Source organism: Macaca mulatta, chromosome 12, assembly GCF_049350105.2.
Source record: "Macaca mulatta isolate MMU2019108-1 chromosome 12, T2T-MMU8v2.0, whole genome shotgun sequence".
NCBI lineage: Eukaryota > Metazoa > Chordata > Mammalia > Primates > Cercopithecidae > Macaca > Macaca mulatta.
Genome location: NC_133417.1, coordinates 145,926,025 through 145,951,043, shown reverse-complemented (window position 1 = coordinate 145,951,043; position 25,019 = coordinate 145,926,025). Strand labels below are relative to the sequence as shown.

At 57.5% G+C, this 25,019-nt stretch overlaps 2 protein-coding genes across 51 annotated transcripts in view; both read right to left on the bottom strand.

Moving 5' to 3' along the window:
• Positions 1 to 3,264: 3,264 nt before the first annotated feature.
• Positions 3,265 to 6,893, bottom strand: LOC144333544 (uncharacterized). The gene is made up of 3 exons (XM_077958086.1): positions 4,923 to 6,893; positions 4,114 to 4,262; positions 3,265 to 3,509 (listed from the first exon to the last, which is right to left on the bottom strand). Exons 1-3 carry the CDS (start codon positions 5,018 to 5,020, stop codon positions 3,319 to 3,321), a joined length of 438 nt encoding a protein of 145 aa, XP_077814212.1. The 5' UTR covers positions 5,021 to 6,893; the 3' UTR covers positions 3,265 to 3,318.
• Positions 6,894 to 7,709: 816 nt separating this feature from the next.
• LOC100425941 (uncharacterized) overlaps positions 7,710 to 25,019 on the bottom strand; it is a 29,876-nt gene continuing 12,566 nt past the window's right edge. For 19 of the 50 annotated variants that reach the window (XM_077958035.1, XM_077958036.1, XM_077958042.1 and 16 more), the window contains 6 exons: positions 24,468 to 24,502; positions 23,846 to 23,923; positions 22,225 to 22,440; positions 13,981 to 14,210; positions 10,159 to 13,038; positions 7,710 to 8,901 (listed from right to left, as the gene is read on the bottom strand). In XM_077958035.1, the coding sequence (XP_077814161.1) occupies positions 8,390 to 8,901; positions 10,159 to 13,038; positions 13,981 to 14,210; positions 22,225 to 22,440; positions 23,846 to 23,923; positions 24,468 to 24,502 (3,951 nt within the window). In that variant the 3' untranslated portion in view covers positions 7,710 to 8,389. Of the gene's footprint in view, positions 8,902 to 10,158; positions 13,039 to 13,980; positions 14,211 to 22,224; positions 22,441 to 23,845; positions 23,924 to 24,059; positions 24,121 to 24,467; positions 24,503 to 25,019 lie in introns of all 50 variants that reach the window. The other 31 variants (XM_077958037.1, XM_077958038.1, XM_077958045.1 and 28 more) reach the window with 3 other exon arrangements.

The window sequence follows — 25,019 nt, the reverse complement described above, 5'->3', positions numbered from 1 at the left end:
AGGGTCCACCCCAGTGTGCATGGGAACAGGCCTCCCTTCCACATGAAGGTCACCTGGGGCCACCTCGTGGGCCTTCCCTGTCCTTCCCGATCACTGGGGATGGGGGAAACTGGCCTTGGAAGGCCTGGGGACCCCTCTTGGTCAGCCTTGCCTCTGGTTCAGAGCTTTGGGCCAGGGCCCAACCTGATCCAGGACTGGCTGAGTGTCCCCCACACAGCCACTCTGCTCCCACACCTGGAGGTGGGACTTAGTCAACATGCCCTCCCAGAAGCAGCCAGATGGGGAGGGGGCTACAGGCTCCTCTGGTGTCACCCTGTGCCCGCAGCCTAGGAAGGAGGTCCCCACCTTGGGGCCAGGGGATGTCCTGGCATAGATGGAGCTGTTTGGTGTCACCTGGACCAGAGGCCTGTGGGACCCGGAGCCTTGGTGCCGTGCCTGGGAGACCCAGGCCTGGAGATGGCTCTGCAGACTTTACTGTCACAGGGCATGACGGCCCCTTACTCGCAGGACCTCCCAGGAAACACCGAACTGGAAGGTTGTGGGTCCATTTGGAGGTGGCTGTGAGGGGCTGCTGGTGAGCAGGCTTGGGGGTCTGCTCATGGCCTGGGAGGTCAGGCTACCTTCAAGTCCCCCCAGGTGCCCCTCACGGTGCTGGAATGGGGTCTTCCTCCATCCCTGCCAGCCATGGCCTGAAAAGCCACAGTGACACAGCCTGGGCTGGAGTGTCACCTGCTGAAAGCCGCAGTGACACAGCCTGGGCTGGAGAAGACAGCGGCTCCAAAGACCCGCGGCAGCCACAGGCCCCTGTGGAAAGGAGGGCTGCGGCTGTCAGGAGCGCTTCTGCCTGATTTTGTAGGGTTGTGTGTGTGTAGGTTTTGTGTGGACATGTCCAAAGCAAACATGTTAACTCGCTTCCCTCTGCTGTCCCATCACCACATAGCATGAGAGGCATTGACTTATGTCACACTATTAAAGCTTCGTGAATTTACAACAGAATGTTTATGTTATGGGATATCAGGGAATAAATAAACACCTTCAAGGACTTCATCTCCCCTGTTGGGGATGGGACGAGCATGTTTTCCGCTGTACCCAGGACACTTGTATCAGGTTTGGTGGAAATGTGGCCTCAGCATGGTGTTTTTAGCCACACACTATGGTGTTTTTAGAAATTAAGTATGGCTTAAGGAGACGGGTACGGGTGCCAAGCTGACAAGGGGTGGACTCGCGATGCTTAACTTTTTGTGTCAAGTTGACTGGGCTCAGGGATGCCCAGAGAGCTGGCAAATCATGGCTTCTGGTGCGTCTGTAAGGGTGTTTCAGGAAGAGGTGAGGATTCGTCAGTCGGCTGAGGAAGGCAGATCTGCCCTCAGCTATGAGGGTGGGTAGCACCCAGCCCAGTGCAGACCCAGGCACAGGGGGCTCCTCTGTCTTCTTGGGCTGGGGCATCCGTCTCCTCCTGCCCACAGACCAGGCATTTTTGGTTCCCAGGCCCTTGCGCTCTGGGAGTGACACCAGCGCTTCCTCGATTCTCAGGCCTTCGGGCTCGGACGGAATGATGCCACTGGCTGTTCCAGTTCACCGGCTTAGGGACAGCAGTTTGTGGGATTTCTCAGCCTCCATGATCAAGGAGCCGATTCCCATAAAAATCTCCTACATGTATCTCCCCGGACTCTTTCTCTGGAGAGCCCTGACTCCTATACTGGGGCCTAGAGGTTTGGTTGTAGCAGGCTCTGGGCCCTGATCCAGCACCCAGCGGTACCCCCAGCTCACGGGCCCTAGGTGGGGAGGGACAGTCGGCCTGAGGGAGGTGCCTCCTGGGCCCCACCATGGGCTCCTGTGCAGACAGGCAGGGTGGGGAGCAAGGACAAGGCTGTCCCCTCCTCTGGCCTCCGCCTACAGGTGTGACTTCTTTCCAGCCTTTTCTGCGGGTGGGGGGCACACAGGGGCAGGCCAGCCCCAGGCGCCCTCAGGACTGCACCCTAGGCCTGCCCTGGGGGAGTGGGGATGGGGTTGGGGCCTCACCTTGCTCAGAACCCAATCCTGGGGCAGCTGCGCTCCTGGCTTTTCGCCTGCAGGACAGAGGGGCCTGGAGTGGCCTGGCCCTGCCGTGGGCAGCATGGTGTGGGCATGCAGGTGAGGCCTGCCTGAGGTGCCCAACCCCCTTTCTGCCAGCTGGGACCTCCTAGTTCAGTGATGTGTCTTCCTGTCTGGCATGTGAAGGGCTCTGCAGCTGTGGGGGCTGGACTGTGAGGACACAGGGAGCCTGGGAAAAGGGTTGGTGAAGGGTCCCTGTGGCCACAAGCCATGTGAAGAGGGGCAGGGCCAGGCTCCTATTTAAGCTATTGTGGGCCCAGGGGTCTCCTTGTCCAGGATGGAAAGCCTTGGAGCATGAGGCACAGGCCCCTCCCCCTCAGCCAGCCAAAGCCTCGAGGGCCGGTCACAGCCAGGACAAGCTCAGTCCCCTCCAAAGGTGCTGCCCGACACCGGGCCTCGCACGCCGCATCCCTCCCCAGTTCTACCCTGGGATCCTCACACACCCACACAGGCAAGGGGAGAAGCCAGGGCACCCCTAGGCTTGGCAGAGCAGGGGATCCCCACTATGTCGTCTTTGTTCGGTCCCTCCTGGGGGAACCAGGGGCCTGTGGGTGAAGGACATTAACCCTGGAAGGGCCTGGGGACATCTCTGGACCAGCCTCACCCTGGCTTTGATCTTTGTTCCAGGGCCCAGACAGACCACTCTGTTCCCACACCTGGCTCGAGGTGGGACGGAGACCTTCCCAGCCTTCCCAGAGCTAACCCAGAGGAGTGCCTACCCCAGAGGGTAGGCAGAGGGTTCAGGGGCCACTTCCAATGGGGTGAGGCTGAGGAAAGGGTGCTGTGAGCTGAGCAAGGACTCCGATCCATTTCTGCTCATCTGCCCCCAGAGCCGCAGGGAATGCCGGACCCACCTGAGCTGGGGGCATATGGGGCTCAGCACTGCACTGTGGCGCCCAATGGGAAGCCCCTGCTCTTTTCCGCCTCTCCCTGACCTTGAGGATTGGAACCTTGGGGAGCCTTGGGTGAGGTCCCCTCCCAGGAAATACTGAGCTGAGACACTGCGGGCCCATTTTGAGGTGGCTGTGGGGGGGTGCAGGTGAGTGTACTTGGGGTTCCTTCAAGGCCAGTCCCAGCAGGTCACCTGCGGAAGGCCCTGGGCAGGTGCCCCTCCCTGTCCTGGAACACCATTCTTCCCCATCGCCCCGGAGGACCAGGCCCAGGCAAGGCTGGGGATCACGACTGTTTATTGCCCCATCCCTGTCAGTACCCAGCTGAGCCAACCTAGGACCAATGGGGCTCCACAACCAGGTGTCCCCCCGACACGGGGCCTGCGCATCCCTGGTGGCCTGGGCCCCCACCAGGAAGCTGCACCACAATGATGACGGTGGACTTGTTCCTGATCTGATAGTCCTGGAGCTTTTTCTCCGGGTCCAGGCGGTAGTTGGCAAACATCAAAAGGAAATCCATGGTGTCTGGGGCAGAGAGCAGGCGCGTCAGCCTGGGCCTGGCCTCCGAATCCCCGCAGGGCCCTGGCTGGGGGAGGGATCCCAGCATATTCCCCAAGAGAGGTGAGGGGACAGTGTTTTTGGGGTCTGCACTCTCAGTTCCTTTCTTGGGGCATTTCTCCTGCTGGGGTGAGCTCTGTACCCTGTCAGTTTGCTGGGCTTATACCCACATCCTGTCTGAATTTAGGGGGCAAAGGGAGCACAGAGGAGGGGCTCAGAGAAGGCAGAAATCAGGGGCAGGCCCTCCCCGGGATGGAGGAGCCCTGAGTGCAAGCGTGGGGCCTCTCCTTGTCCAGCAAGGACGCCAAGGAGGTTGGCCGCTGCTGAACCCCCAAACCTCCACATCCAGAGACGGAAATGGAGACTCCACCAGGAGTTACGGAGTGCCACCCTGCCGGGCACAGACCCCAGAGTGAGGAACCACAGGACCCGCAGCAAAGCCCCCAGGCCTCATGTCCACCCCAAGCCCTGGATGGGGACCCAGCCATCCCCTCCCCATTCGTAGCCCTAGGGGAGACCCAGAGTCCTGCCCAGGACTCCTCACCTGCAGTCGAGCTCACCCCCTGCTCACCTGCCTTCAGCACAGCCTTGGACACTAACTTCATCAGCCACTTCACAGTCATGGTATTGAACTCCTCCTCAGAACTGGCCACATCCAGCACCGTGTTCTTGCCCATGACACCGTGTACCACCAGCTGGTACATCATCTTCCTCCCGGAGCTGACAACGGGCAGACAGGACGGCCTGCAGCTGCAGCTGCTGCTGCTCTGGGGGCCCCTCCTGCCCCTCCCCTCCTTCCTCCCGAGGCGCCTCCTCTCTTTCCTCCTCAGGGCCCTCCCCTCCTCCCTCCCCTCCTCCCTCCCCTCCCATCCTCCTTCCCCTCCCCTCGTCCTTCCCCGCCCCTCGTCCTTCCCCGCCCCTCCTCCTTCCCCGCCCCTCCTCCTCTTTTCCTTCCTGTGTGGGCTTAGACACCGCACGGGAGCCTGCTCGTCCACTGACAATAGTTCCTAGGGGGAGGGTGTCGCAGCCCTGGGTCCTCAGCCCTGGAAGCTGAGCCTGCAGGAGCTGCTCCGAGTTCTGGGCTCCCGTGTCTGCAGATGCTCCCAGAAGCTGACCCTCCTAAAGCTCCTTCTCAAAGCCTTTGCCCCTCCCTGGTGGCACCTCAATCTTCACTCCTCCCCTTCAGCCAATGGCAGACAAAGTCAGGCCACAGAACACAGATCTGTGATGTGCAGATCTTAACACTGGTCCAAAATCTGCTTTTTCAGAAACTTTCTGGGTATAAAGTCCATAGCTGGACTGGGGCTGTGCAGCTGGATCCTTTGCTGCAGGATGCACCATGGAATCTTTTCACCAGACACCCGTGGGGTGGGCACTCACCAGAAACAAAACCACCCCTCGTGCTTGCTGGGCCCTGAGGCCAGGGGTCTGCGTCGGCGGCCAGCAGCCTCTTCTGTAAAGAGCCGGTCGGTGAACATCCTCAGCCTCCTCGGTGAGGTGCCCACGCTGTCGGCGGAGGGTGGAGGCAGCCGCAGACACTGGAGGATGACGCGGACGAAGGCCAGGCTGAGTTCCCGTGACTCCGTTTATGGAAATAGGCAGTGCCCATCTGGCTGTGGTTTGAGACCCTGGCTCTGCACATCCCAACCCAGGAAGGGCTGCCTTGGACACTCTTCCCGGCTGCCCTGCATGGGCTGTAGTGTTTATGGAAGCGCGGCAAGAATCTCTGGCCAAAGCCCGGGCTCCCACTTGGCTAGAGGAAGAGGCAACTGGAGTCCTGTGCGTGTCCCTGACAGCTCGGGCCCGGGAGTGGAGGAGGGAGAATGGCTGGGCTTCCAGGGCAGAAGCAGCACCCCCTGAAGAGGTGGCCCCTGAGGAGCACAGGGGCCTTTGGGGTGCGTCGTTCCTCCTGGAGCCAGCGGCCCCTGGTCCCGAGCGAGCATCCTCTGAGCAGAGGCTCTGGCTCCTGCTGTGGGTGCACGTGACGTCCCGCCCACTCCTATCCCGAGCAGAGCTGCTGGTGGCGCGGGGCCTCCTGTCACACCCTCTCTTCAAGAACCGAGTTTTATTGACAGAGCTGGAAGCTTCGCCGTAGCGGACTTTGTTCTCGCAGGACCAAGGCCAGCTTTTCTAAGCAGAGCAGAGCATGGCCGTGATTCTGCTTCATGAGCTAAGGCTTCTTTCCACTGAGTGATTTTCCCCACATCAGAGTTCTTGAGCGGCCAGAATTCCGGATGGCAGCTGTGAAACTGCCATCCCAGAGGACACCCAGGAGGCCATACCGTGGGAGCACCAGCAGCACGGCCTGAAAGAGGTGCCGACTCAGATGGAGAAGACCCCGCGAGAACAGCCAGGGGCGGTCAGGATGAGGCTGTGCAATCTCTTGAGTTTCCCGGTAAAGCCAGGGACACCTCTGCCGAGGCAGCTCGTGACTGAGTTTCCCAGTGAAGCCACTCAAAAACAGCCACAGCCCAGTCAGCAGGGGGCCAGGAGCCTCTCCCATCCTGGGCAGAGGGAAGGCGGGGCAGTTCACAGGGACCCCAAAAAGCCAAGACTAAGCCCTTGTAAGGATTTGGGGTGGCGGCTAGGCTGGTGGGGGCCCCTTCTGAGCTCCTCCCTATGGGACCTGCAGCCTTTTCTTCCTGGGGACACAGCTCCCAGGCACAGCATTTGTGCTGGACTAGAGATCCTGAACCTGTCCCACAACCTGGCCATGGCTCCATTTTTAGGAAAACAAAATGAACCCATAGTGAAGGGCATCGTGAGATCTGCACAGCGCAGCCCTGGCCTTTCTGGGAGGCTCCCGGTAAGAGGGATGCGAGGTCTGGAGAAAGTGCACATGGTCATGGCCTCCAGGGGTCTGGGCCAGGCAGGGGTCAGAGGAAGCTGTAAGTTCTTCCTTCGAGTGAAAATGTGGAAGCTCTCAATAAGGATAGGAAAATAATCCTATGCTGAGATAAAGATTAAAGAATGAAACTTCTATCTGGGAAGCTGTGAACACTGTATTATTATTATAATGGTTCTGTTTTATTATTGTTGTCAATCTCCTACAGTATCCAATTTATAAATTAAAATTGATCATAGGTGTGTATAGGAAAAAACATAGTGTCTACAGGGTTCGGTACTGTCCGCAGTTTCAGGCACCCACTGTGGGTCTCGGAACGTGCCCCCTGCAGGTAAGTGGGGGCTCCTTAGTGTCTACAGGGTTCGGTACTGTCTGCAGGTTCAGGCACCCACCGTGGGTCTTGGAGCGTGTCCCCTGCGGGGGCTTCTTAGTGTCTACAGGGTTTGGTACTGTCTGTAGTTTCAGGCACCCACTGTGTGTCTCCGAGTGTCTCCCCTGCAGGTAAGCGAGGGCTCCTGTATTGACATGTTGTGCCACAGTCAACCTTCCATTTCCCTGGGTTCCCTGTCCTTGGATTCAACCAGCCTCCGAGACAAAATATTCAGGAAAAAAAGCTAACAATATAATGATAAATAATAGAAGTAAAAAACAACACAGTGTAACGACCACGTATGGAGCATTTACATTGTATCGGGCATGATAAGTAATCCGGGGGATTTAAAGCGGAGGGCATGCTTAGGTCATATGCAAATGCAACACCATTTCATAGGAAGAACCTGAGCACCTGTGGGTTTTGGTGTCCTCAGGGGGTCCTGGAACAAGTGTCCTGTGGATCCGAGGGATGACTGTATACAAAGAGTGTGTAGCACACAAGTTACAGAAAATAACAATACGTGCAACGCCCTTATGCGAAATTCCATGTGGCCATCGACCCTCTTAGGATGCTTCAGTTGGTTTTTGCCAAACTCTTGTGCCCTCGGCCAACCTGTGGTTTCGAGTGACCCAGGTCCTGACAAAATCAGACGGCCACTGGGAACCTCAGTCATGAGCTGCCCCAGCAGAGGCGTCGCTGGCTTCACTGGGAACCTCAGGCACGAGCTGCCTCCCTTCCTGAAGTCACAATCCACAGAGAGACGATCCACAGGGCAGAAGGTCACGCCCTGGTCTGCAGCACCTGTGGGTTTCCAGCTGCCCAGGGGCCCCACCTGTGCCACCGGGGCGGGGAGGGGGCAGTGCCTGCCCGCAGCATTTCTGCCATACAGCGACAACAGACATAAGCGACCCCCAAAAATAGTTGTAAAAAACAGTTAGGAAGTCTTGAGTTTAGGTAATTATTACCTTAATAGGTATTTAAGTACCTATTTTATTAAGTGCCTATTTTATTAAGATTTATTTAAGTACAAATTTCTGTGATTTGTTCACAGTGGCTGTGTTTAATGACTGGCCTTCCACATCTTTGAACGTTTAGCAGCGGATCCCTTGAGTGGGTGGGACAGGGAAGACCCTCTGCTTCCCAGAGAGGGCGAGGAGCAGATTTGCTGTGTCTTTCGTTCACTCTTGCACAGGTGTTTGCTCCCGGGGCTCCTATAGGTGAGGAGCTGTAGAGTGGAGACACCCCATGCTAGGCCACCTGTTTCCATCCCCCGTGCAGGCCCAGGTCAGTTAGATGTTCCAGCCCCCGAGGGGAAGCTCTTGGGCTCACTTTGGGGTCACAGCTCTGAGGGGGAGAAGCTACCCCGGAGGCCAGAGTAGGGTGGAAGCAGCCACCAGCAAGGCACCCATGAGGGGTGATGCTCAGGACAGTGACCTGAGACCCTGGGGTCTGCCTTCAGCACGTGGAAAGTCCCTCCACTGTCAACCCGGGTGGAGTCATGCAGGAAATGGGGCTCCGCGCCTTCCTGAGTGCCCACCTGAACCTGGAGTGGGTTGGATGGTAGCGCCAGTGCTCCTCTGCCCGGGTGCGGGATTCTGCCCCGTCCCAGAGTGTCTCTGGGCAGGGTTATCAGGGCCACCCTGTGCCCTGGAGTTCAGAGCCTTCTGAGGCTGGCCTGTCCCTCCTCATGGTCCAGCCCTCGTCCTGACTGTTCTCCTGGTCTGCAGAGATCTTCCTGTCCTCATGTCCACTGTCTGTCTGCAGTTGCTTGGTGAAGGTAGGTTCCATCCTCATGTGAACAGTGGACAGCGCGTGAGAGGAGAGCCCTGGGGACCCCACCCTGCTCTGGCCAGCCTCCCCACCAAGCACCCCTTGTTCCGCCTCTAGTTCTGCTGGGCTGGAGCTCCCTGGGTGGGAGTCTGGCCTGGGACTGGCCCTAGACAGCTTCAGGATAGGAGGCCTTCCGCCCTGGGGGCTGCAAGGGTCCCCGAAGGCAACGTCCAGGCTGGCAGGGTAGTGGGTGCTGGAGACAGACCTGGGGAGGTGGCTAGGGCTGGGGGTGAGCCAGTGGTGGGGGCCAGGAAGCGAGGTCAGGCTCGGGCTGGAGACGTAGGTGGCAGCCGCTTCACCAAGGCAGGATGCTGCGGGGAAAGAGGGGGACCATTATTCCTAAAGAAACAACAGCTAGATTTAGAAAATCTCCACCAGGAGGGAAGCCCTAAGCTCTGTACTTTGTATAAATAAACGGTGTCTGTGAAATCCAAGATATTCTAAAACATTTTCTAAGCAGGAACAATTCCTGCATTTCATGGTGAGGGGTTCAGTGACTTTTGAGAGGTCACACAGCAGTCACCAGCAGTGCGACCTGGACTGAGGGGACCTGGACCCCCTCAGCACCTGGCCCAGACTCCCCTATCTGAGTGTGGGCTGCTCAGCGCCCTGGGCTGAGCCTCAGTTGCTGGCCCGGGAAGCCCCACCTTGCGCCCAGCCTATGGTGGGCCGGCTCCAGGCAGGCCCGGTGGGATTCTGTGGAGACCCGCTCCCTGTCCATTTCTATCAACCACCCCCTGCTCCTCCCGGAGCTTCCCCCTCGGAATCCAACTGGAATCCAAGCCCCAAACACCCTCTGTTTTCAGGGTCCTGCTCTGCAGCTGGAAGGGCCAGGGGAGGGCTCTGGGACGGGACAGACTGGGGACTCCCGAGGCAGGGGCATGAATGCCATCCTGGCACTCTAGACTGGGGACTGCCAAGGCAGGGGCGTGAATGCCATCCTGGCACTCTAGACTGGGGACTCCTGAGGCAGGGCATGAATGCCATCTGGTCACTCTTCATCTCTTTCCAGGGACCAAGGTCCCCATGGACCCTGGCTGGGCACTGAGCCTGGTGTGGTGTGGCACTGCCAGGGCTGTCTCTCCCCTGGGGCTTTCCCACCGCTGGTCTTGCTCCGAGGGAGGCAGAGGCCAGGTGGACGTCCCGCCTGAGGACGGTGGCCAGCAACCCTTCTGCTGTTGCCTCGCCTGTGGCCACATCAGGCTCTCCCTGTCTCTCAAGCCTCCAGGCCTCTGCTCTGGGGTGCACAGAAGTGGGCAGAGGCTGTCACAGCGTGCACAGGGCAAGATGGTGCAGGGGCTGTGGGTGGCAGGGAGGGCATGATTCTGGCCACTCCATGTGGAGGAGGCTGGATGTGTGGAGGTCCCAGGTCTGAGTTGACTCAGGACCCCAGAGAGGGCATCCAACTGGGCTGCTTGGGTGTCTCTTCCTGGGGGCTTGTCATGGAGCAGGAGCTGGGGTGGCTTTCACTCCATCCACTCTTGAGCCAAGACCCACAAGCGTCTGGCTGGGGCAGGGCCAGACCTGCAGATGTGGTGGCCTTGGCCACAGGCAGTGCCCTGACTCACCTTGAAGCCTGGCACCTTCCCTCCTCCATCTCTGAGGGGCAGCCTTCTCTGGTGGCCATGGCCTCCACTCCTCCTTCTCTGGTGGCCACAGCCTCCCCTCTTCCTTCTCTGGTGGCCACGGCCTCTGCTCCTCCTTCTCTGGTGGCCACGGCCTCCTCTCCTCCTTCTCTGGTGGCCATGGCCTCCACTCCTCTTCTCTGGCAGCCATGGCCTCCACTCCTCCTTCTCTGGTGGCCACGGCCTCCACTCCTCCCTCTCTGGAGGCCATGGCATCCCCTTCATTTTCTTTGGCAGTCATGGCCTCCACTCCTCTGTCTCTGAGGAGCCAGCCCCATTCTCTGGTGGCCACGGCCTCTCCTCCTCTTTCTCTGGTGGCCATGGCCTCCGCTCCTCCTTCTCTGGCTGCGGTGGTCTCTACTCCTCCTTCTCTGGCTGCCATGGCCTCTCCTCCTCCTTCTTTGGTGGCTATGGCCTCCACTCCTCCTTCTCTAGCTGCCACGGCCTCCCCTCTTCCTTCTCTGGTGGCCACGGACTCTCCTCCTCTTTCTCTGGCTGCCACGGCCTTTACTCCTCCTTCTCTGGCTGCTATGGTCTCTCCTCCTCCTTCTCTGGTGGCCATGGTCTCTGCTCCTCCTTCTCTGGCTGCCACGGCCTCCGCTCCTCCTTCTCTGGCTGACATGGTCTCTGCTGCTCCTTCTCTGGTGGCCATGTCCTCAGCTCCTCCTTCTCTGGCTGCCACGGCCTCCTCTCTTCCTTCTTTGGTGGCCATGACCTCTCCTCCTCTTTCTCTCATGGCCACAGCCTCTGCTCCTCCTTCTCTGGCTGCCATGGCCTCTCCTCCTCCTTCTTTGGTGGCTATGGCCTCCACTCCTCCTTCTCTAGCTGCCACGGCCTCCCCTCTTCCTTCTCTGGTGGCCACGGACTCTCCTCCTCTTTCTCTGGCTGCCACGGCCTTTACTCCTCCTTCTCTGGCTGCTATGGTCTCTCCTCCTCCTTCTCTGGTGGCCATGGTCTCTGCTCCTCCTTCTCTGGCTGCCACGGCCTCCGCTCCTCCTTCTCTGGCTGACATGGTCTCTGCTGCTCCTTCTCTGGTGGCCATGTCCTCAGCTCCTCCTTCTCTGGCTGCCACGGCCTCCTCTCTTCCTTCTTTGGTGGCCATGACCTCTCCTCCTCTTTCTCTCATGGCCACAGCCTCTGCTCCTCCTTCTCTGGCTGCCATGGTCTCTACTCCTCCTTCTCTGGCTGCCACGGCCTCCGCTCCTCCTTCTCTGGCTGCCACGGCCTCCCCTCTCCCTTCTCTGGTGGCCATGGCCTCTCCTCCTCTTTCTCTGGTGGCCACAGCCTTTGCACCTCCTTCTCTGGCTGCCGTGGTCTTTCCTCCTCCTTCTCTGGTGGCCATGGCCTCCGCTCCTCCTTCTCTGGCTGACATGGTCTCTGCTGCTCCTTCTCTGGTGGCCATGTCCTCAGCTCCTCCTTCTCTGGCTGTCACGGCCTCCTCTCTTCCTTCTTTGGTGGCCATGACCTCTCCTCCTCTTTCTCTGGTGGCCACAGCCTCTGCTCCTCCTTCTCTGGCTGCCATGGTCTCTCCTCCTCCTTCTCTGGCTGCCATGGTCTCTCTTCCTTCTTCTCTGGCGGCCATGGCCTCCGCTCCTCCTTCTCTGGCTGCCATGGTCTCTACTCCTCCTTCTCTGGCTGCCACAGCCTCTGCTCCTCCTTCTCTGGCTGCCACGGCCTCCCCTCTTCCTTCTCTGGTGGCCACGGCCTCTCCTCCTCTTTCTCTGGTGGCCATGGCCTCTGCTCCTCCTTCTCTGGTGGCCACGGCCTTCGCTCCTCCTTCTCTGGTGGCCATGGTCTCTCCTCTTCCTCCTCTGGTGGCCACGGCCTCCGCTCCTCCTTCTCTGGCTGCCATGGCCTCAGCTCCTCCTTCTCTGGCTGCCACGGCCTCCCCTCTTCCTTCTTTGGTGGCCACGGCCTCTCCTCCTCTTTCTCTGGTGGCCACAGCCTCTGCTCCTCCTTCTCTAGCTGCCATGGTCTCTCCTCCTCCTTTGGTGGCCACGGCCTCCGCTCCTCCTTCTCTGGCTGCCACGGCCTCCACTCCTCTTTCTCTGGCTGCCATGGTCTCTCCTCCTCCTTTGGTGGCCATGGCCTCCGCTCCTGCTTCTCTGGCTGCCATGGCCTCCGCTCCTCCTTCTCTGGCTGCCATGGCCTCCGCTCCTCCTTCTCTGGCTGCCATGGCCTCCGCTCCTCTTTCTCTGGCTGCCACGGCCTCTGCTCCTCCTTCTCTGGCTGCCACAGCCTCCGCTCCTCCTTCTCTGGTGGCCACGGCCTCTCCTCCTCTTTCTCTGGTGGCCATGGCCTCTGCTCCTCCTTCTCTGGTGGCCACGGCCTCCGCTCCTCCTTCTCTGGTGGCCACGGCCTCCGCTCCTCCTTCTCTGGCTGCCACGGCCTCCACTCCTCCTTCTCTGGCTGCCATGGTCTCTCCTCCTCCTTTGGTGGCCATGGCCTCCGCTCCTCCTTCTCTGGCTGCCACGGCCTCCGCTCCTCCTTCTCTGGCTGCCACGGCCTCCACTCCTCCTTCTCTGGCTGCCATGGTCTCTCCTCCTCCTTTGGTGGCCGCAGCCTCCCCTTTTCTTTCTCTGTCAGTCCCAGCCTCCACTCCTCTGTCTCTGAAGAGCCAGCCCCCTTCTCTGGCAGCCACGACCTCCCCTCCTCCTTCTCTGGAGGCCACAACCTCCAATCCTCCGTCTCTGAGGAGCTGGCCCCCTTCTTTGGCAACCTCCACTCCTCTTTCTCTGGTGGCCATGACTTCTGCTTCTCTGTCTCCGAGGAGCCGGACTCCTTCTCTGGCAGCCTCTGCTCCTCCATCTTTGCTCCTGAGGCCTGCAGAGCAAGGGGTGGACACCCAGGCTGAGCTGGTTGGACAGAGCCCTCGCTCATGTCCTGTGGGCCCTGTGGACCCTGTGGGCAGCCCTCACCTCGCTGGCACCCCCACCTCAATCCTATACCACCTGTACACAGGGCCCCGGACACCAGGCAACAAGGAAGGGCTGGGGGCCACAGAGGTCCCAGCCCTGGGTCCCTCAGACCCAACTCCCAGCCCTCGGGTCCAGCCATCCACCCCACCCTTCCAAGTCCCATCTTGGGATCAGCCCCAGCACCCCCAGTGAGCCAGGCAGAGACTGGGGCCGTCTTGGGGCTGCCCCAGACCCTCACCTCAGGCCTAGCCCTGGAAAGTTTCCTCCCAAACTCAAGGGGTGGAATCACGCCCACTCTTCTCCAGCCCCACCAGGCCCCGGGCAGGTCCCTGCCGGCTCCCAGGTGCACAGTCCCTGCTGCCCCTGGGCCCAGCCGGGGCCTCCTCTGGCCTCTCCATGAGCCCCTCCCAGCCTTGCTCCTGCTCATCTGAGGGTCTCAGCCCCTTCAGTCTTGGCTGTCACCACCATTCCTCCACCCCAACCCTCCTCCTGCTGTCGGCCTCAGGCCCAACGCCCACCTCGGGAGCCCCTTTGACCACCTGGCTCGCTGGTGTCTGAGCCTTGCATTTCCTCCAGGACAGCAGGCTGGCCTGTTGGCCGTGTGAGACATCGTGGGATCGGGTGCCACGGACCCTTAAGGTCAGCTCCGTGGGGCAGGGATGGGGCCTCTCCCTCAGGGTGAGGACCCCTGTGCTGGAAGGAGTAGGGCATGGCGGCGGCTGGGACGCATCGGTGTGAGGTGGTGAGTGACCTGGAGATGGGGCTGACCGCTCAGTCCCTGCAGAGTCAGCAGCCATCAGGGAGGGAAATGGCCCCAGTCTCAGAGCATGGGTCAGGCGTCACTTACGTGTCTTTCCAGGCTGTGCCGGGCCCTGCACAGGGTGGGACAGGGCTTGGTCTTCAGCTACCGAGCTCCTCATTCCCATGGCAGGGAGTTCCTCTTCGGGGCTACACTGGGGGCCGCAGGGCAGGCCTCGGGCCTCCCCCTGCTCCCCTGGTGGAGGTGCTTTAGGGCCCTCCTCATCCACGTGCTCTGAGGCTCTGCCCCTGTCCCCAAGGCCAGGCTCCATGTCCCTCCTGAAACACAAGCCAGGAGGTTAATGGAACAAAGTGGACTCTCGCCTGAGCAGAGGGAAGCCCCTGAGGCCCTGCTGGGGTGGGGACCCCAGAACCTCAGCTCACCAGACCGTTGGGCTGCAGGAGGGCAGAGCCCCTGGGTCTCTGCAGTGATGGGGGCAGGTGCGGGCTGCCCAGCTCAGCCCCTCCATTCCCAAGCACAGCAAGCCCCAGACGGGGGAGGCAGGGCCTGTCCCAGGTTCCTCGGAGGTTTGCAGCTCCATTGACAGGGATTCAGCAATATGTGTGCTTAAATATAATCTAATGAGCTCTGTTTTTCAACCAGCAAACTGGGTGGATTTCTGAGTGGGTGGCGGCTGACACAGTCACACTCCTCTCTTCCACCCTATCCAGTGCTGTGTCCTGGCCTTCCCTCCTGCCCTGACCTCGGCAGCCACAGCGCTTTCTGCTTCCCTCATGCCCCACTCTGTTGCTGGACGTCCAGGAGTTTATTTTTCAGCAGGTCGGCTACAAGGTGGCCTGCGGTGCTCTTCGAGGGGCCCCAGCATCACCGCAAGCTCCAGGGCAGCTGTCCTCTGCAGGCGGGGCCAGGGCAGCTGGGGGACAAGGCTGGCTCCCTAGCATCCTCCCGGAGGAAGCGTCCAGGAGAGAAAGGGCCTAATGGTGGTCACAGCCCGAATTCCCACATTGAACAGGGAGTGGGGGATGGGGGCATGGAAGGAACCCAACCCTCAGAGATAGAACCCCCTGGGCATCAGCTCAGGGACAGGGTGCTCCCGGGGGCAACCAATGTTCTGCCTAACACACATCAGAAAATGTGATCAAGGATGCAGGAGAGGCCACAGAGGTCAGTGCCCTGAGGACAGTCACAACCCCTTGCTGAGATTCAAGTCAAATCGCAGACCCAGAACCTAGAGATTGAAAGAGAGGGAGAGCACAAGTCCACTGGAAAGGGAGAATATGTATCCCACGGAGAGAGAGAACACGCGTCCTATGGAGAGACACATCCCATGGAGAGGGAGAGCACATGTCCCACCGAGAGGGAGAACATGCATCCCATGGAGCGAGAGAACACGCATCCCACGGAGAGAGAGAACACGCATCCCACGGAGAGAGAGAACACGCATCCCACGGAGAGAGAGAACACGCATCCCATGGAAAGGGAGAACATGCATCCCATGGAGAGGGAGAGCACATGTCCCACGGAGAGGGAGAACACGCATCCCACGGAGAGAGAGAACACGCATCCCATGGAGAGAGAGAACACGCATCCCATGGAGAGAGAGAACACGCATCCCATGGAGAGGGAGAACATGCATCCCATGGAGAGGGAGAGCACATGTCCCACGGAGAGGGAGAACACGCATCCCATGGAGAGAGAGAGCACATGTCCCACGGAGAGGGAGAACACGCATCCCATGGAGAGAGAGAACACGCATCCCACGGAGAGAGAGAACATGCATCCCATGGGGAGGGAGAGCACATGTCCCACGGAGAGGGAGAACACGCATCCCATGGAGAGAGAGAACACGCATCCCACGGAGAGGGAGAACATGCATCCCACCAAGAGAGAGAACACGCATCCCACGGAGAGAGAGAACATGCATCCCATGGAGAGAGAGAACACGCATCCCACGGAGAGAGAGAACACGCGTCCTATGGAGAGACACATCCCATGGAGAGGGAGAGCACATGTCCCACCGAGAGGGAGAACATGCATCCCACGGAGAGAGAGAACATGCATCCCATGGAGCGAGAGAACACACATCCCATGGAGAGAGAGAACACGCATCCCACGGAGAGAGAGAACACGCATCCCATGGGGAGGGAGAACACGTGGCCCATGGAGAGGGAGAACACGCATCCCATGGAGAGGGAGAACACACATACCATGGAGAGGGAGAACACACATACCATGGAGAGGAAGAACACGTGGCCCATGGAGAGGGAGAACATGCATCCCATGGAGAGAGAACATGCGGCCCACGGAGAGAGAGAATACACGGCCGACAGAGAGAGAGAACATGCATCCCATGGAGACAGAGAACACGCGGCTCCCATGTGCTTCCCTCCCCCGCCATGAGCAGGGTTTGTGGGGCAGGGAACCCCTGCAGTGCCCTGAGGCAGCGTCCTGGCCCGTGTTCTCTGGGTGCCTGGACCGATACTGGACTTTCCTCCAGTTCTGGAAAGCAGCCGTGGCATGACTTCTTGAGTAGCTAGCCGGACTCTAGCTGAGGTTCCCAGGGCTGCGTGATAAGAGCTATCGTAGGAAAGGCCAAGTGGGCGCCCCTGGCCCGGTGGATCTCCTGCTAAGTCAGTGATTCGACAACAGCATCACATCTCAGGGGAACACCAGGGATTAGCTCCCCCTTCAAAGCCTTGAGGGATGCAGGCACGGAGACCCTAACCAATCCCCATTCAACGTCCTAAGCTCGCCCCTGTCTGGACTGGATCCAGCCACTACCAATTTAACCAAGCGGGAGCCCAGTGCTAGCTGTCCTGCTGGGTGGGATGCCTTCACTGGGTCAGATGAACACGGTCTCGCATTCGTGGCTTGAAGCCACTGCCTCAGCAAACACATCCTTTTCTCTAACATCAGGGAAGGCTGTCAGAGGCAGCATACTGCACAAGGGACAGATCTCAGTGCACAGACACAGGCCTTCCCCAGGCTGAGTTGGTTCTGTTCTGTCATGAGGGAGTCTAGAACATGTGGAGTATTTGCACGTTCTGCAGAGTATCACATTGGCCCACGATCTTGATAACTCTGTGTTCATCAGACTTGCTAGTAAGAAGCAGGAAGTACTCTGGATGCATTGGAAAAGGCCCCCTAGAAGGTGAGGAGATAAACCCCACATAGAGCCAGGGGTGGCCACGTCAGTGCAGTTGCACCCCAGGGCTCCAGTGCTTGTTGGGATATTCCCTCTGGAGTAACCAATGCCGTGACTGTGCTGTCTGCTCCCCTTCCCCTGAGAAAGGAACACAATGCTTGGTGAATCGATTTGGGCTTTGAAGGCAGCACAGGTCACACTTGGGCAGGCTTCTAGGACCTACTTGTCAAACGCTGCCAGAGGCTAGTAGCTTTCTAGCACTGGGCCCAGTGCTAGAAAGGAGTCTGCAGCAGCTCTAGGCTGCAGTAAAAGTAACCTTGCAGTTTGGGCCCTATGACCTGGAAGATCTCACGGTGGACAGTGAAGCCACCAGGAGCCTCAGGCAAGTCCCACCTGGAGAGTCACAGAGCAGCTCCCTGAGGCTCTTGAGGAAGGCTGTGTGTGGCCAGTAGCCTAGCTGCATGGCCAGGGTTTGGAAGAGCAGGATTGAAAGATCTGGAAAAGAAAGCCTGGAGAAAAGAATGGACCTATGGGAGAGGGTGCAATGTGTGCCAACAGAGGTACAATCTACCAAGTTAACATGATGGCTCAGCCAACGGGGGCCTGTCCTTGGCCACTCCAGTTCCTGAGCAATGGGCTTGCAAACCGAATATCCAAGACAGAGAATGGGGGCTTTGCCCGGGGGAGAAGCAGGGGTTCCCTCTCACCAAAGTGGCTCCAGCTCCTTCTGCTGCCTGTCTGCCCTGCCTGTGGGACTGGCACTGAGCCCCTGGCACAGTGCTAAGCCTGGGAAACACAGAGAAGACCAACCACCCATTGGATGGAAGTTGATGGCATCAGATCTCTTCCACCGGGAGAAGGTAAAACACATTTCATCCTGTCAGGGATTGACATAAAGTCCAGGTATGAGTTTTTCTTTCTCACCCTCAGGGCCTCTGCCAGCACCACTGAAGCCTCACAGAGTGGCAGACCAGCTGGCCAACACGGGAGCCTGTGTGTCATCATCGAGGCTTCTGGGGAGACCTCTGGGAGTGCTTATTCATGGTGGAAGGCAAAGCAGGAGCAGGCGCATCACGTGGTGAGAGCAAACAAAAGGGCGGGAAGTGCCAGGCCCTTTTAAACAACCAGCCCTCCATGAGCTACCAGCACGAGAACCCACTTGTTACTGTAGGAGGCCACCAAGCCATTCATGAAGGATCTGGCCCCAAGACCCAAACACCTCCTACGAGGCCCACCTCCAATGCCGGAGATCATATTTCAACCTGAGATTTGGAGGGGACAAATATCCCAACCATATCAGGGGGCACTCATGTAAGTGGCAGAGGAAAGAGAAGAATTCTGGGTCCATCCCCAGGGATAACTGCAACAAGGTGGGTACAGTCAGAGGTTTTTATTAACTATCCTCGTATAAGTTTTTCCAGGAGGATATGAAACCATGGAATGCTGATGAAGGTGTGGCTGCATTGCTGTAGGGAGCACCTGAGCGGCCTGGGGGATGGACTGGAATGGGTGCCGTGGTGTCCTACCAGATACCTTTCTCCACGCTGGTGCCTGCGTCCTACACCTGCTGGGAGTGTTTGCTGCTAAGTGCTCAGAATCAGAGCTGCTGACTTCTCCAGACCCATGCCTTTGGCCAGTAGGGGCTTCCACATCCCCAAAGCCATGCCCCATGTACTCCCATGTCTGATGGGAGTACAAATTGCTGATGCCTTTTCATCCAGGCAAGTTCACCTCTGTGGCCCAATTTGTGCTCCAGACATTTTCCATGGGGGCAGTCTCTCAAGACTTACAATCAACCACTTACATCTCCAACTCTACTTTTAAGAAATATGAGCTAAGATACCCTGACAATTTTGACATCCTTATTTTTTCAACTAAGTTGACAGTTAACCAATATCTCTACTCTCCCCACAAAGCAAAAGGATGGCTTAGAGGACTTTCACTCCAATCTCCTACTTGCTATTTAGATTTTTGAGATGTGTCATATTTTTAGTTTTGTTCTAATATTCTCCAGATTAGCCATTATCATTAGGTTTTTTATACAATCAATGTTTAATTATTGTGTTACATTTTTGCTAGTTTATTTGAAAATCACTGTTTTTGCACTTCAGCTCTTCCTCCTAGACTTGATGTACGTATTTCTGGAAATCAGCCTTAAGTTGTTTTATACAAGTGCTACTAGTGGTCAACTCTCTAACCCTTTGCTTGCCTGAAACAACCTGACTACGAGAGAGTTTATCTGGGTATAGAATTAGAGTCTGCCAGTTAAGAAGACATTACATTGTCTTCTACCTTACCCTTAGGATGTCTACTTTAACATAATTGTTCCTTTCAGTGGAATATTCTTTCCTCTCTAGTTGCTTTTAGACTTTTCTCAGGTAAGTCTAGGTATAGATTTAGTGTTGTGGGAAGTCAGGGACCCTGAACAGAGGGACTGGCTGGAGCCGCAGCAGAGGAACATAAATTGTGAAGATTTCATTTTAATACGGACATTTATCAGTTCCCAAATAATACTTTTATAATTTCTTATGCCTGTCTTTACTTTAATCTCTTAATCCTGTTATCTTCATAAGCTGAGGATGTATGTCAGCTCAGGACCACTGTGATAATTGTGTTAACTGTACAAATTGATTGTAAAACATGTGTGTTTGAACAATATGAAATCAGTGCACCTTGAAAAAGAACAGAATAACAGCGATTTTTATGGAAGGAGGGAAGACAACCATAAGGTCTGACTGCCTGCGGGGTTGGGCAAAATGAACCACATTTTTCTTTTTGCAGAGAGCCTATAAATGGACGTGCAAGTAGGAGAGATATCGCTAAATTCTTTTCCTAGCAAGGAATATTAATATTAAGACCCTGGGGAAGGAATTCATTCCTGGGGGAAGGTCTATAAATAAATGGCCACTCTGGGAATGTCTGTCTTACACACTGAGATACGCCCTGGTCTCCTGCAGTACCCTCAGGCTTACTAGGGTGGGGGAAAAACTCTGCCTTGGTAAATTTGTGGTCAGACTGGTTCTCTGCTCTCAAACCCTGTTTTCTGTTGTTTAAGATGTTTATCAAGACAATACATGCACCGCTGAACATAGACTCTTATCAGTGGTTCTGCTTTTGCCCTTTGCCCTGTGATCTTTGTTAGACCCTTGTCAGTGGTTCTGCTTTTGCCCTTTGCCTTGTGATCTTTGTTAGACCCTTATTAGTAGTTCTGCTTTTTGCCCTTTGAAGCATGTGATCTTTGTACCTACTCCCTGTTCTTACCCCCCTTCCCCTTTTGAAACCCTTAATAAAAACTTGCTGGTCTGAGACTCAGGTGGGCATCACAGTCCTACTGATACGTGATGTCACCCCCGGCGGCCCAGCTGTAAAATTCCTCTCTTTGCACTGTCTCTCTTTATTTCTCAGCCAGCCAACACTTAAGGAAAATAGAAAGAACCTACGTTGAAATATTGGGGGTGGGTTCCCCCAGTAATTTAGGTTTGGTTATCTGGCTTAAACCTTGCTGGGGGCTCATGCCTTTCATTGGTTTTGGAAAATTCTCACTTATTATCTCCTTGAGTTTTGTTTTCCCCTCGTGATCTCTGTTCTCCCTTTTTGCCAGTCCTGTTGGAAATTTCTAACTTCTTCTGGAAGGTCACTCAGACCTTTTGATTCTATTCTCCATGCCCTCTTTGAAAACCGTTCTTTCACATCTTTTTATCTTCTGGTAAAATACGTGCAAAAGCTTTCCCAAGATCCATCTTCTAATCCGAGAAATATCTATTCTCTTATTTCTAAATGCTGTGTAACACAGTGAATGCAATTAAAATATCAATGACTATGTTTTTGTTTCTACAGATTCCTTTTTTTTTTTTTTTGTGAGACAGAGTATCGCTGTGTCACCCAGACTGGAGTACAGTGGTGTGATCTCAGCTCACTGTAACCTCCACCTCCCAGGTTCAAGTGATTCTCGTGCCACAAAGGCATGCGCCACCATGCCTGGCTAATTTTTGTATTTTCAATAGAGATGGGGTTTCACCATGTTGGCCAGGCTGATCTTGAACTCCTGGCCTCAAGTGATCCAGCTGCCTTGGCCTCCAAAAGTGCTGGGATTACAGGCGAGATACAGATTATTTTTCTCCTCAAATTTACCCTAAGTATGTCTCATTCTTTTTCTGTTCTCAGTCCTATGTTTCATGTCTTTAAATTTTGCAACTGATTTTTATAGATTCTCTGAAACTCACAGGGGCTGACTTTCTCTTTACTTTGTCTGAGGGCCCCCCATGCATGACGAATTGTTTCCTCATTTTCAAAATGACTTTGCGGGTGGGGAGCCAGGTGACCCTCTGTTAGGTGAGGACGTAACTGTCTTGAGAGGCTTCATATTTTCCTCTATCCTGTGCCTCCCGCTGCCACGGGGGAGCTTGTTCTGTTCACATCAGTTACATGGTTCGGAGGATCCCGGGCCCTGCACATTCTCTAAATTCAAACCTGCATGACAGCAGAGTCATTCGCACAGCTTCTCAGGGGAACATCGTTTTTCTCTCAAAGATGCATCAGATCGAGTCTCTCCAAGGCCCGTGGCCAGTGACGCCCTGCACCTCCTGCACCTGAGAGCTCACGGTGGCACTGCATGCAGAGGTCTCGGGGCCGTCCCTGCTTGTGGGGCCCTGGCTCCCTCTCCTTTCCAAACGCCATCTTTAAATCATACATTCTTTACTATTAAGACTGGCTTTCTCCTTCCTGCAGACCAGGATAGCTCTGGTGTGACCTCAGTACTGGCTTAGAGGTACCCTAGGGGACACTCCTTACATTCCCACCAGCTCAGTGATGCCTCCGAGGGACACTGCCTGTGCATCCTTCCGACTCCACGGGCAAGGTGGCATGCAGCCCCTCAGGTTATACCCCTGCCTTGTGACCAGAAGAGGCCACCCCTACACTTGCCCTCAAGCGTTAGTGCATTCTTGCTGGAAATCCACACATGTACCTCTCAGTCACATTCTGTCCAGCCATGCAGGCCCCGAGCTCCCAAAAGACCCAGACCTGCTTCTTTGGTCCCCTTTGGGTCTCTGGCCCTTGGTGGGTGCACGCACATATATTCAGTGAGACAGGGTCTGAGCCAACCCACAGGGGCTGCTGAACGTGCCCACCTCAGGGCCAAGGGCCACCTGGCTCTCTCCAGAGGACAAAGTCAGGTGGTCACGTACCTGTACTTCTTGGCAGGACTCTGTCTGTGGCAGATGGGCTTGTCGTCCCGGAGAGGAGAGAGGCTCTGGCTGTGTCCTCCCCAGCAGACTGTGGCAGAGTCTGTCTTTAGGGTCTCTCCCTCCACTCCTGGACAAGGCACCTTCTCCTTTGGAGCAGCTACATCTGTCATGGTTCTCATATCCCCATTGTCAGGCCCAGGTGCCTCTGGCTCCTGCCTGCAGTAAAAGAGAGCTGAAACTCTGGCTGAGAGGGGCCCACCATCCCGCCCCTCACAGGCCCCAGGGGCCTGGTATGCATCAGTCACACAGGCATGCTTGGAAGTCCCTGAAGCCTTGGCAAGGCCACAAGCAGCCCCCAGCCACAGACACCCCCTCGCCTGAGCGTCTGTCTCTGGGGAAATGGGGGGTCCCTGAAGCCTTGGCAAGGCCACAAGCAGCCCCCAGCCACAGACACCCCCTCGCCTGAGCGTCTGTCTCTGGGGAAATGGGGGGTCCCTGAAGCCTTGGCAAGGCCACAAGCAGCCCCCAGCCACAGACACCCCCTTGCCTGAGCATCTGTCTCTGGGGAAATGGGGGGTCCCTGAAGCCTTGGCAAGGCCACAAGCAGCCCCAGCCACAGACACCCCCTCGCCTGAGCATCTGTCTCTGGGGAAATGGGGGGTCTTTGTCAGAAAGCGGAAGGAGAAGGGACCAGTGGGCGGCCTGGAGGCCTGAGGCCTGGCCTAGGGTCTCAGCTCCCTCATGGACTTATGTGATCTGCCCTCCCCGGGCACCTCTGCAGCGTCCCTGAGCAGGTCTGCAGGGACAACCCAGGAGGAGGATATCACCTCCCCACAACCCCCCAGCACCATCTCCCCCAGGGCCCTCTCCCCTCCAGGCGGTGAGCACTGACCACTGCCTGTTTTGTGGAGGGGAGTTAGACGTGGGTGCTGCAGAGAGAACAGGCTGTTTGACTAAGATCCCATCCCTCTCTCCCTGGACACGTGTTCTCAGAGACCACGGCCCCAGGGAGTGCGTGGCCACAGGGACCAGGTGCCAGGTCTCAGAACATGGCCCCAGGGAGTGCGTGGCCACAGGGACCAGGTGCCAGGCCTCAGACCATGGCCCCAGGGAGTGTGTGGCCACAGGGACCAGGTGCCAGGTCTCAGACCACGGCCCCAGGGAGTGCGTGGCCACAGGGACCAGGTGCCAGGCCTCAGACCATGGCCCCAGGGAGTGTGTGGCCACAGGGACCAGGTGCCAGGTCTCAGAACACGGCCCCAGGGAGTGCGTGGCCACAGGCACCAGGTGCCAGGCCTCAGACCATGGCCCCAGGGAGTGTGTGGCCACAGGGACCAGGTGCCAGGTCTCAGAACACGGCCCCAGGGAGTGTGTGGCCACAGGCACCAGGTGCCAGGCCGAACCACATGGGTCCCAGGGGAGGCCTCAGCCCATCGCCCTGACCTGCAAATCCAGGCCTGACCCCAGCCTTGCCCTGTGGGGAGGAGGCCCAGGGCAGAGCCCATCGCCACAGATGTGGCCCTCGGGACCCACAGCATCCATCCCCTTCTTGGCAAAATCGCCCACCCAATTAAAGCTGGCTGGGGTGGCTGTGCCTCCTCCAGGCTCCCCGAACACTCACCACCCACGAGACCAGACAGGGACACACCTGTCTTCAGTGTCCTGACAGCGATACAGCAGTAGGTACGGGGTCTCAGACCTGCGAGAGGAGCGGGGACAGGACCCATCGTGCCTGAGTGGAGTCCTGCCCACCAGGCACGCGGCCGCGTCTGTCCCACACAGCGGCAAACCCAGGCTCAGCAGCCTCGGCTTCCCGGGTCTCTGGCCAGACTCACCGTTTCCTGGGTGGTCCTCCTATTCCTGAGCCCCGCTGTGCGGGCATCACACCTCCCCTCCCTGGACGGTGGCAGACGACACACAGGGGATGATCCCCACTCTCGCCCCTGCCCGTGGGGCCCTTGCCACACAGATAAGAGGGAGCAGAAGGCACAGACCTTCCTCCCACAGGGGTGTGGTGTGAGCTCGGGGTGGGGGTACAGCCCTGTGAGGGGTCTGGGTCCAGGCCATGGGTCAAACCTGACCCCACGACAGTAACCCTCTCAGGGAAGGGTGCCCCGCCTGTCCCACTCCCTCCCCGGGTGAAAGGTCAGCTGCGCTCAGCGGGCGCCGCCTCCACAACAGGGCCCTGGGGTCATCACACAGGACAGGGTCCCACCCCGCCCCAGGAGGGCCCAGCAGCCTACCTGAACGTGTGGTGCAGAGGAAATTCCGGCCCCACCTAGAGTGGGAAGGTGGGGCCTTGAGGATGCTGCCCTGCCACCCATCCCCACGCCCTCCCACCTCAGCCTGGCCCTCAGCGGGGTCACCCTGAGAGTCACTGCCCTCCACTCGGACATGCCCTTCACTGGTCCGACCACCTTTACCTGCCCACTGCAATGCTCGCTAGCGTCCCTGGTGGCCACGCTGCCCTCCTGCCACGGTGGCCTGCAGCAGCCCTCCCAGCCTGCCCTCCCCAGGGGCCCCACCCTCTCCGGCTTCCTTCCCCCCTCCCACCCTCCTCCTGTCTCAGCCTCCTCCCGCCTCACCCACCCCTGCACCCGCATCTCCTCTCCCCATTCAGCTTCACTGTGTCCAACAGCCCTCACCCATGTTCTTGTCTCTGCAATAGCTTTTTTTGTGCTGTTAAAATTCTCCTTTCTTATTACACTTTCTTTTTAAACAAAGGCACACATTACTTTCAGAAATTAAGAAACCATAACATTTTGCTACAGAAGTTAAACCTGAGGGGAGAAAAA

What these genes read in the sequence shown, in the direction of transcription:
- LOC144333544 (XM_077958086.1), bottom strand. Translation starts at nt 5,020, where the DNA reads ATGTTCACCGACCGGCTCTTTACAGAAGAGGCTGCTGGCCGCCGACGC. An exon ending in GAGGGGTGGTTTTGTTTCTG is followed by an intron (nt 4,263 to 4,922) that starts GTGAGTGCCCAC and finishes GCCCGTTGTCAG; the next exon opens with CTCCGGGAGGAAGATGATGT. An exon ending in CAAGGCTGTGCTGAAGGCAG is followed by an intron (nt 3,510 to 4,113) that starts GTGAGCAGGGGG and finishes TCTCTGCCCCAG; the next exon opens with ACACCATGGATTTCCTTTTG.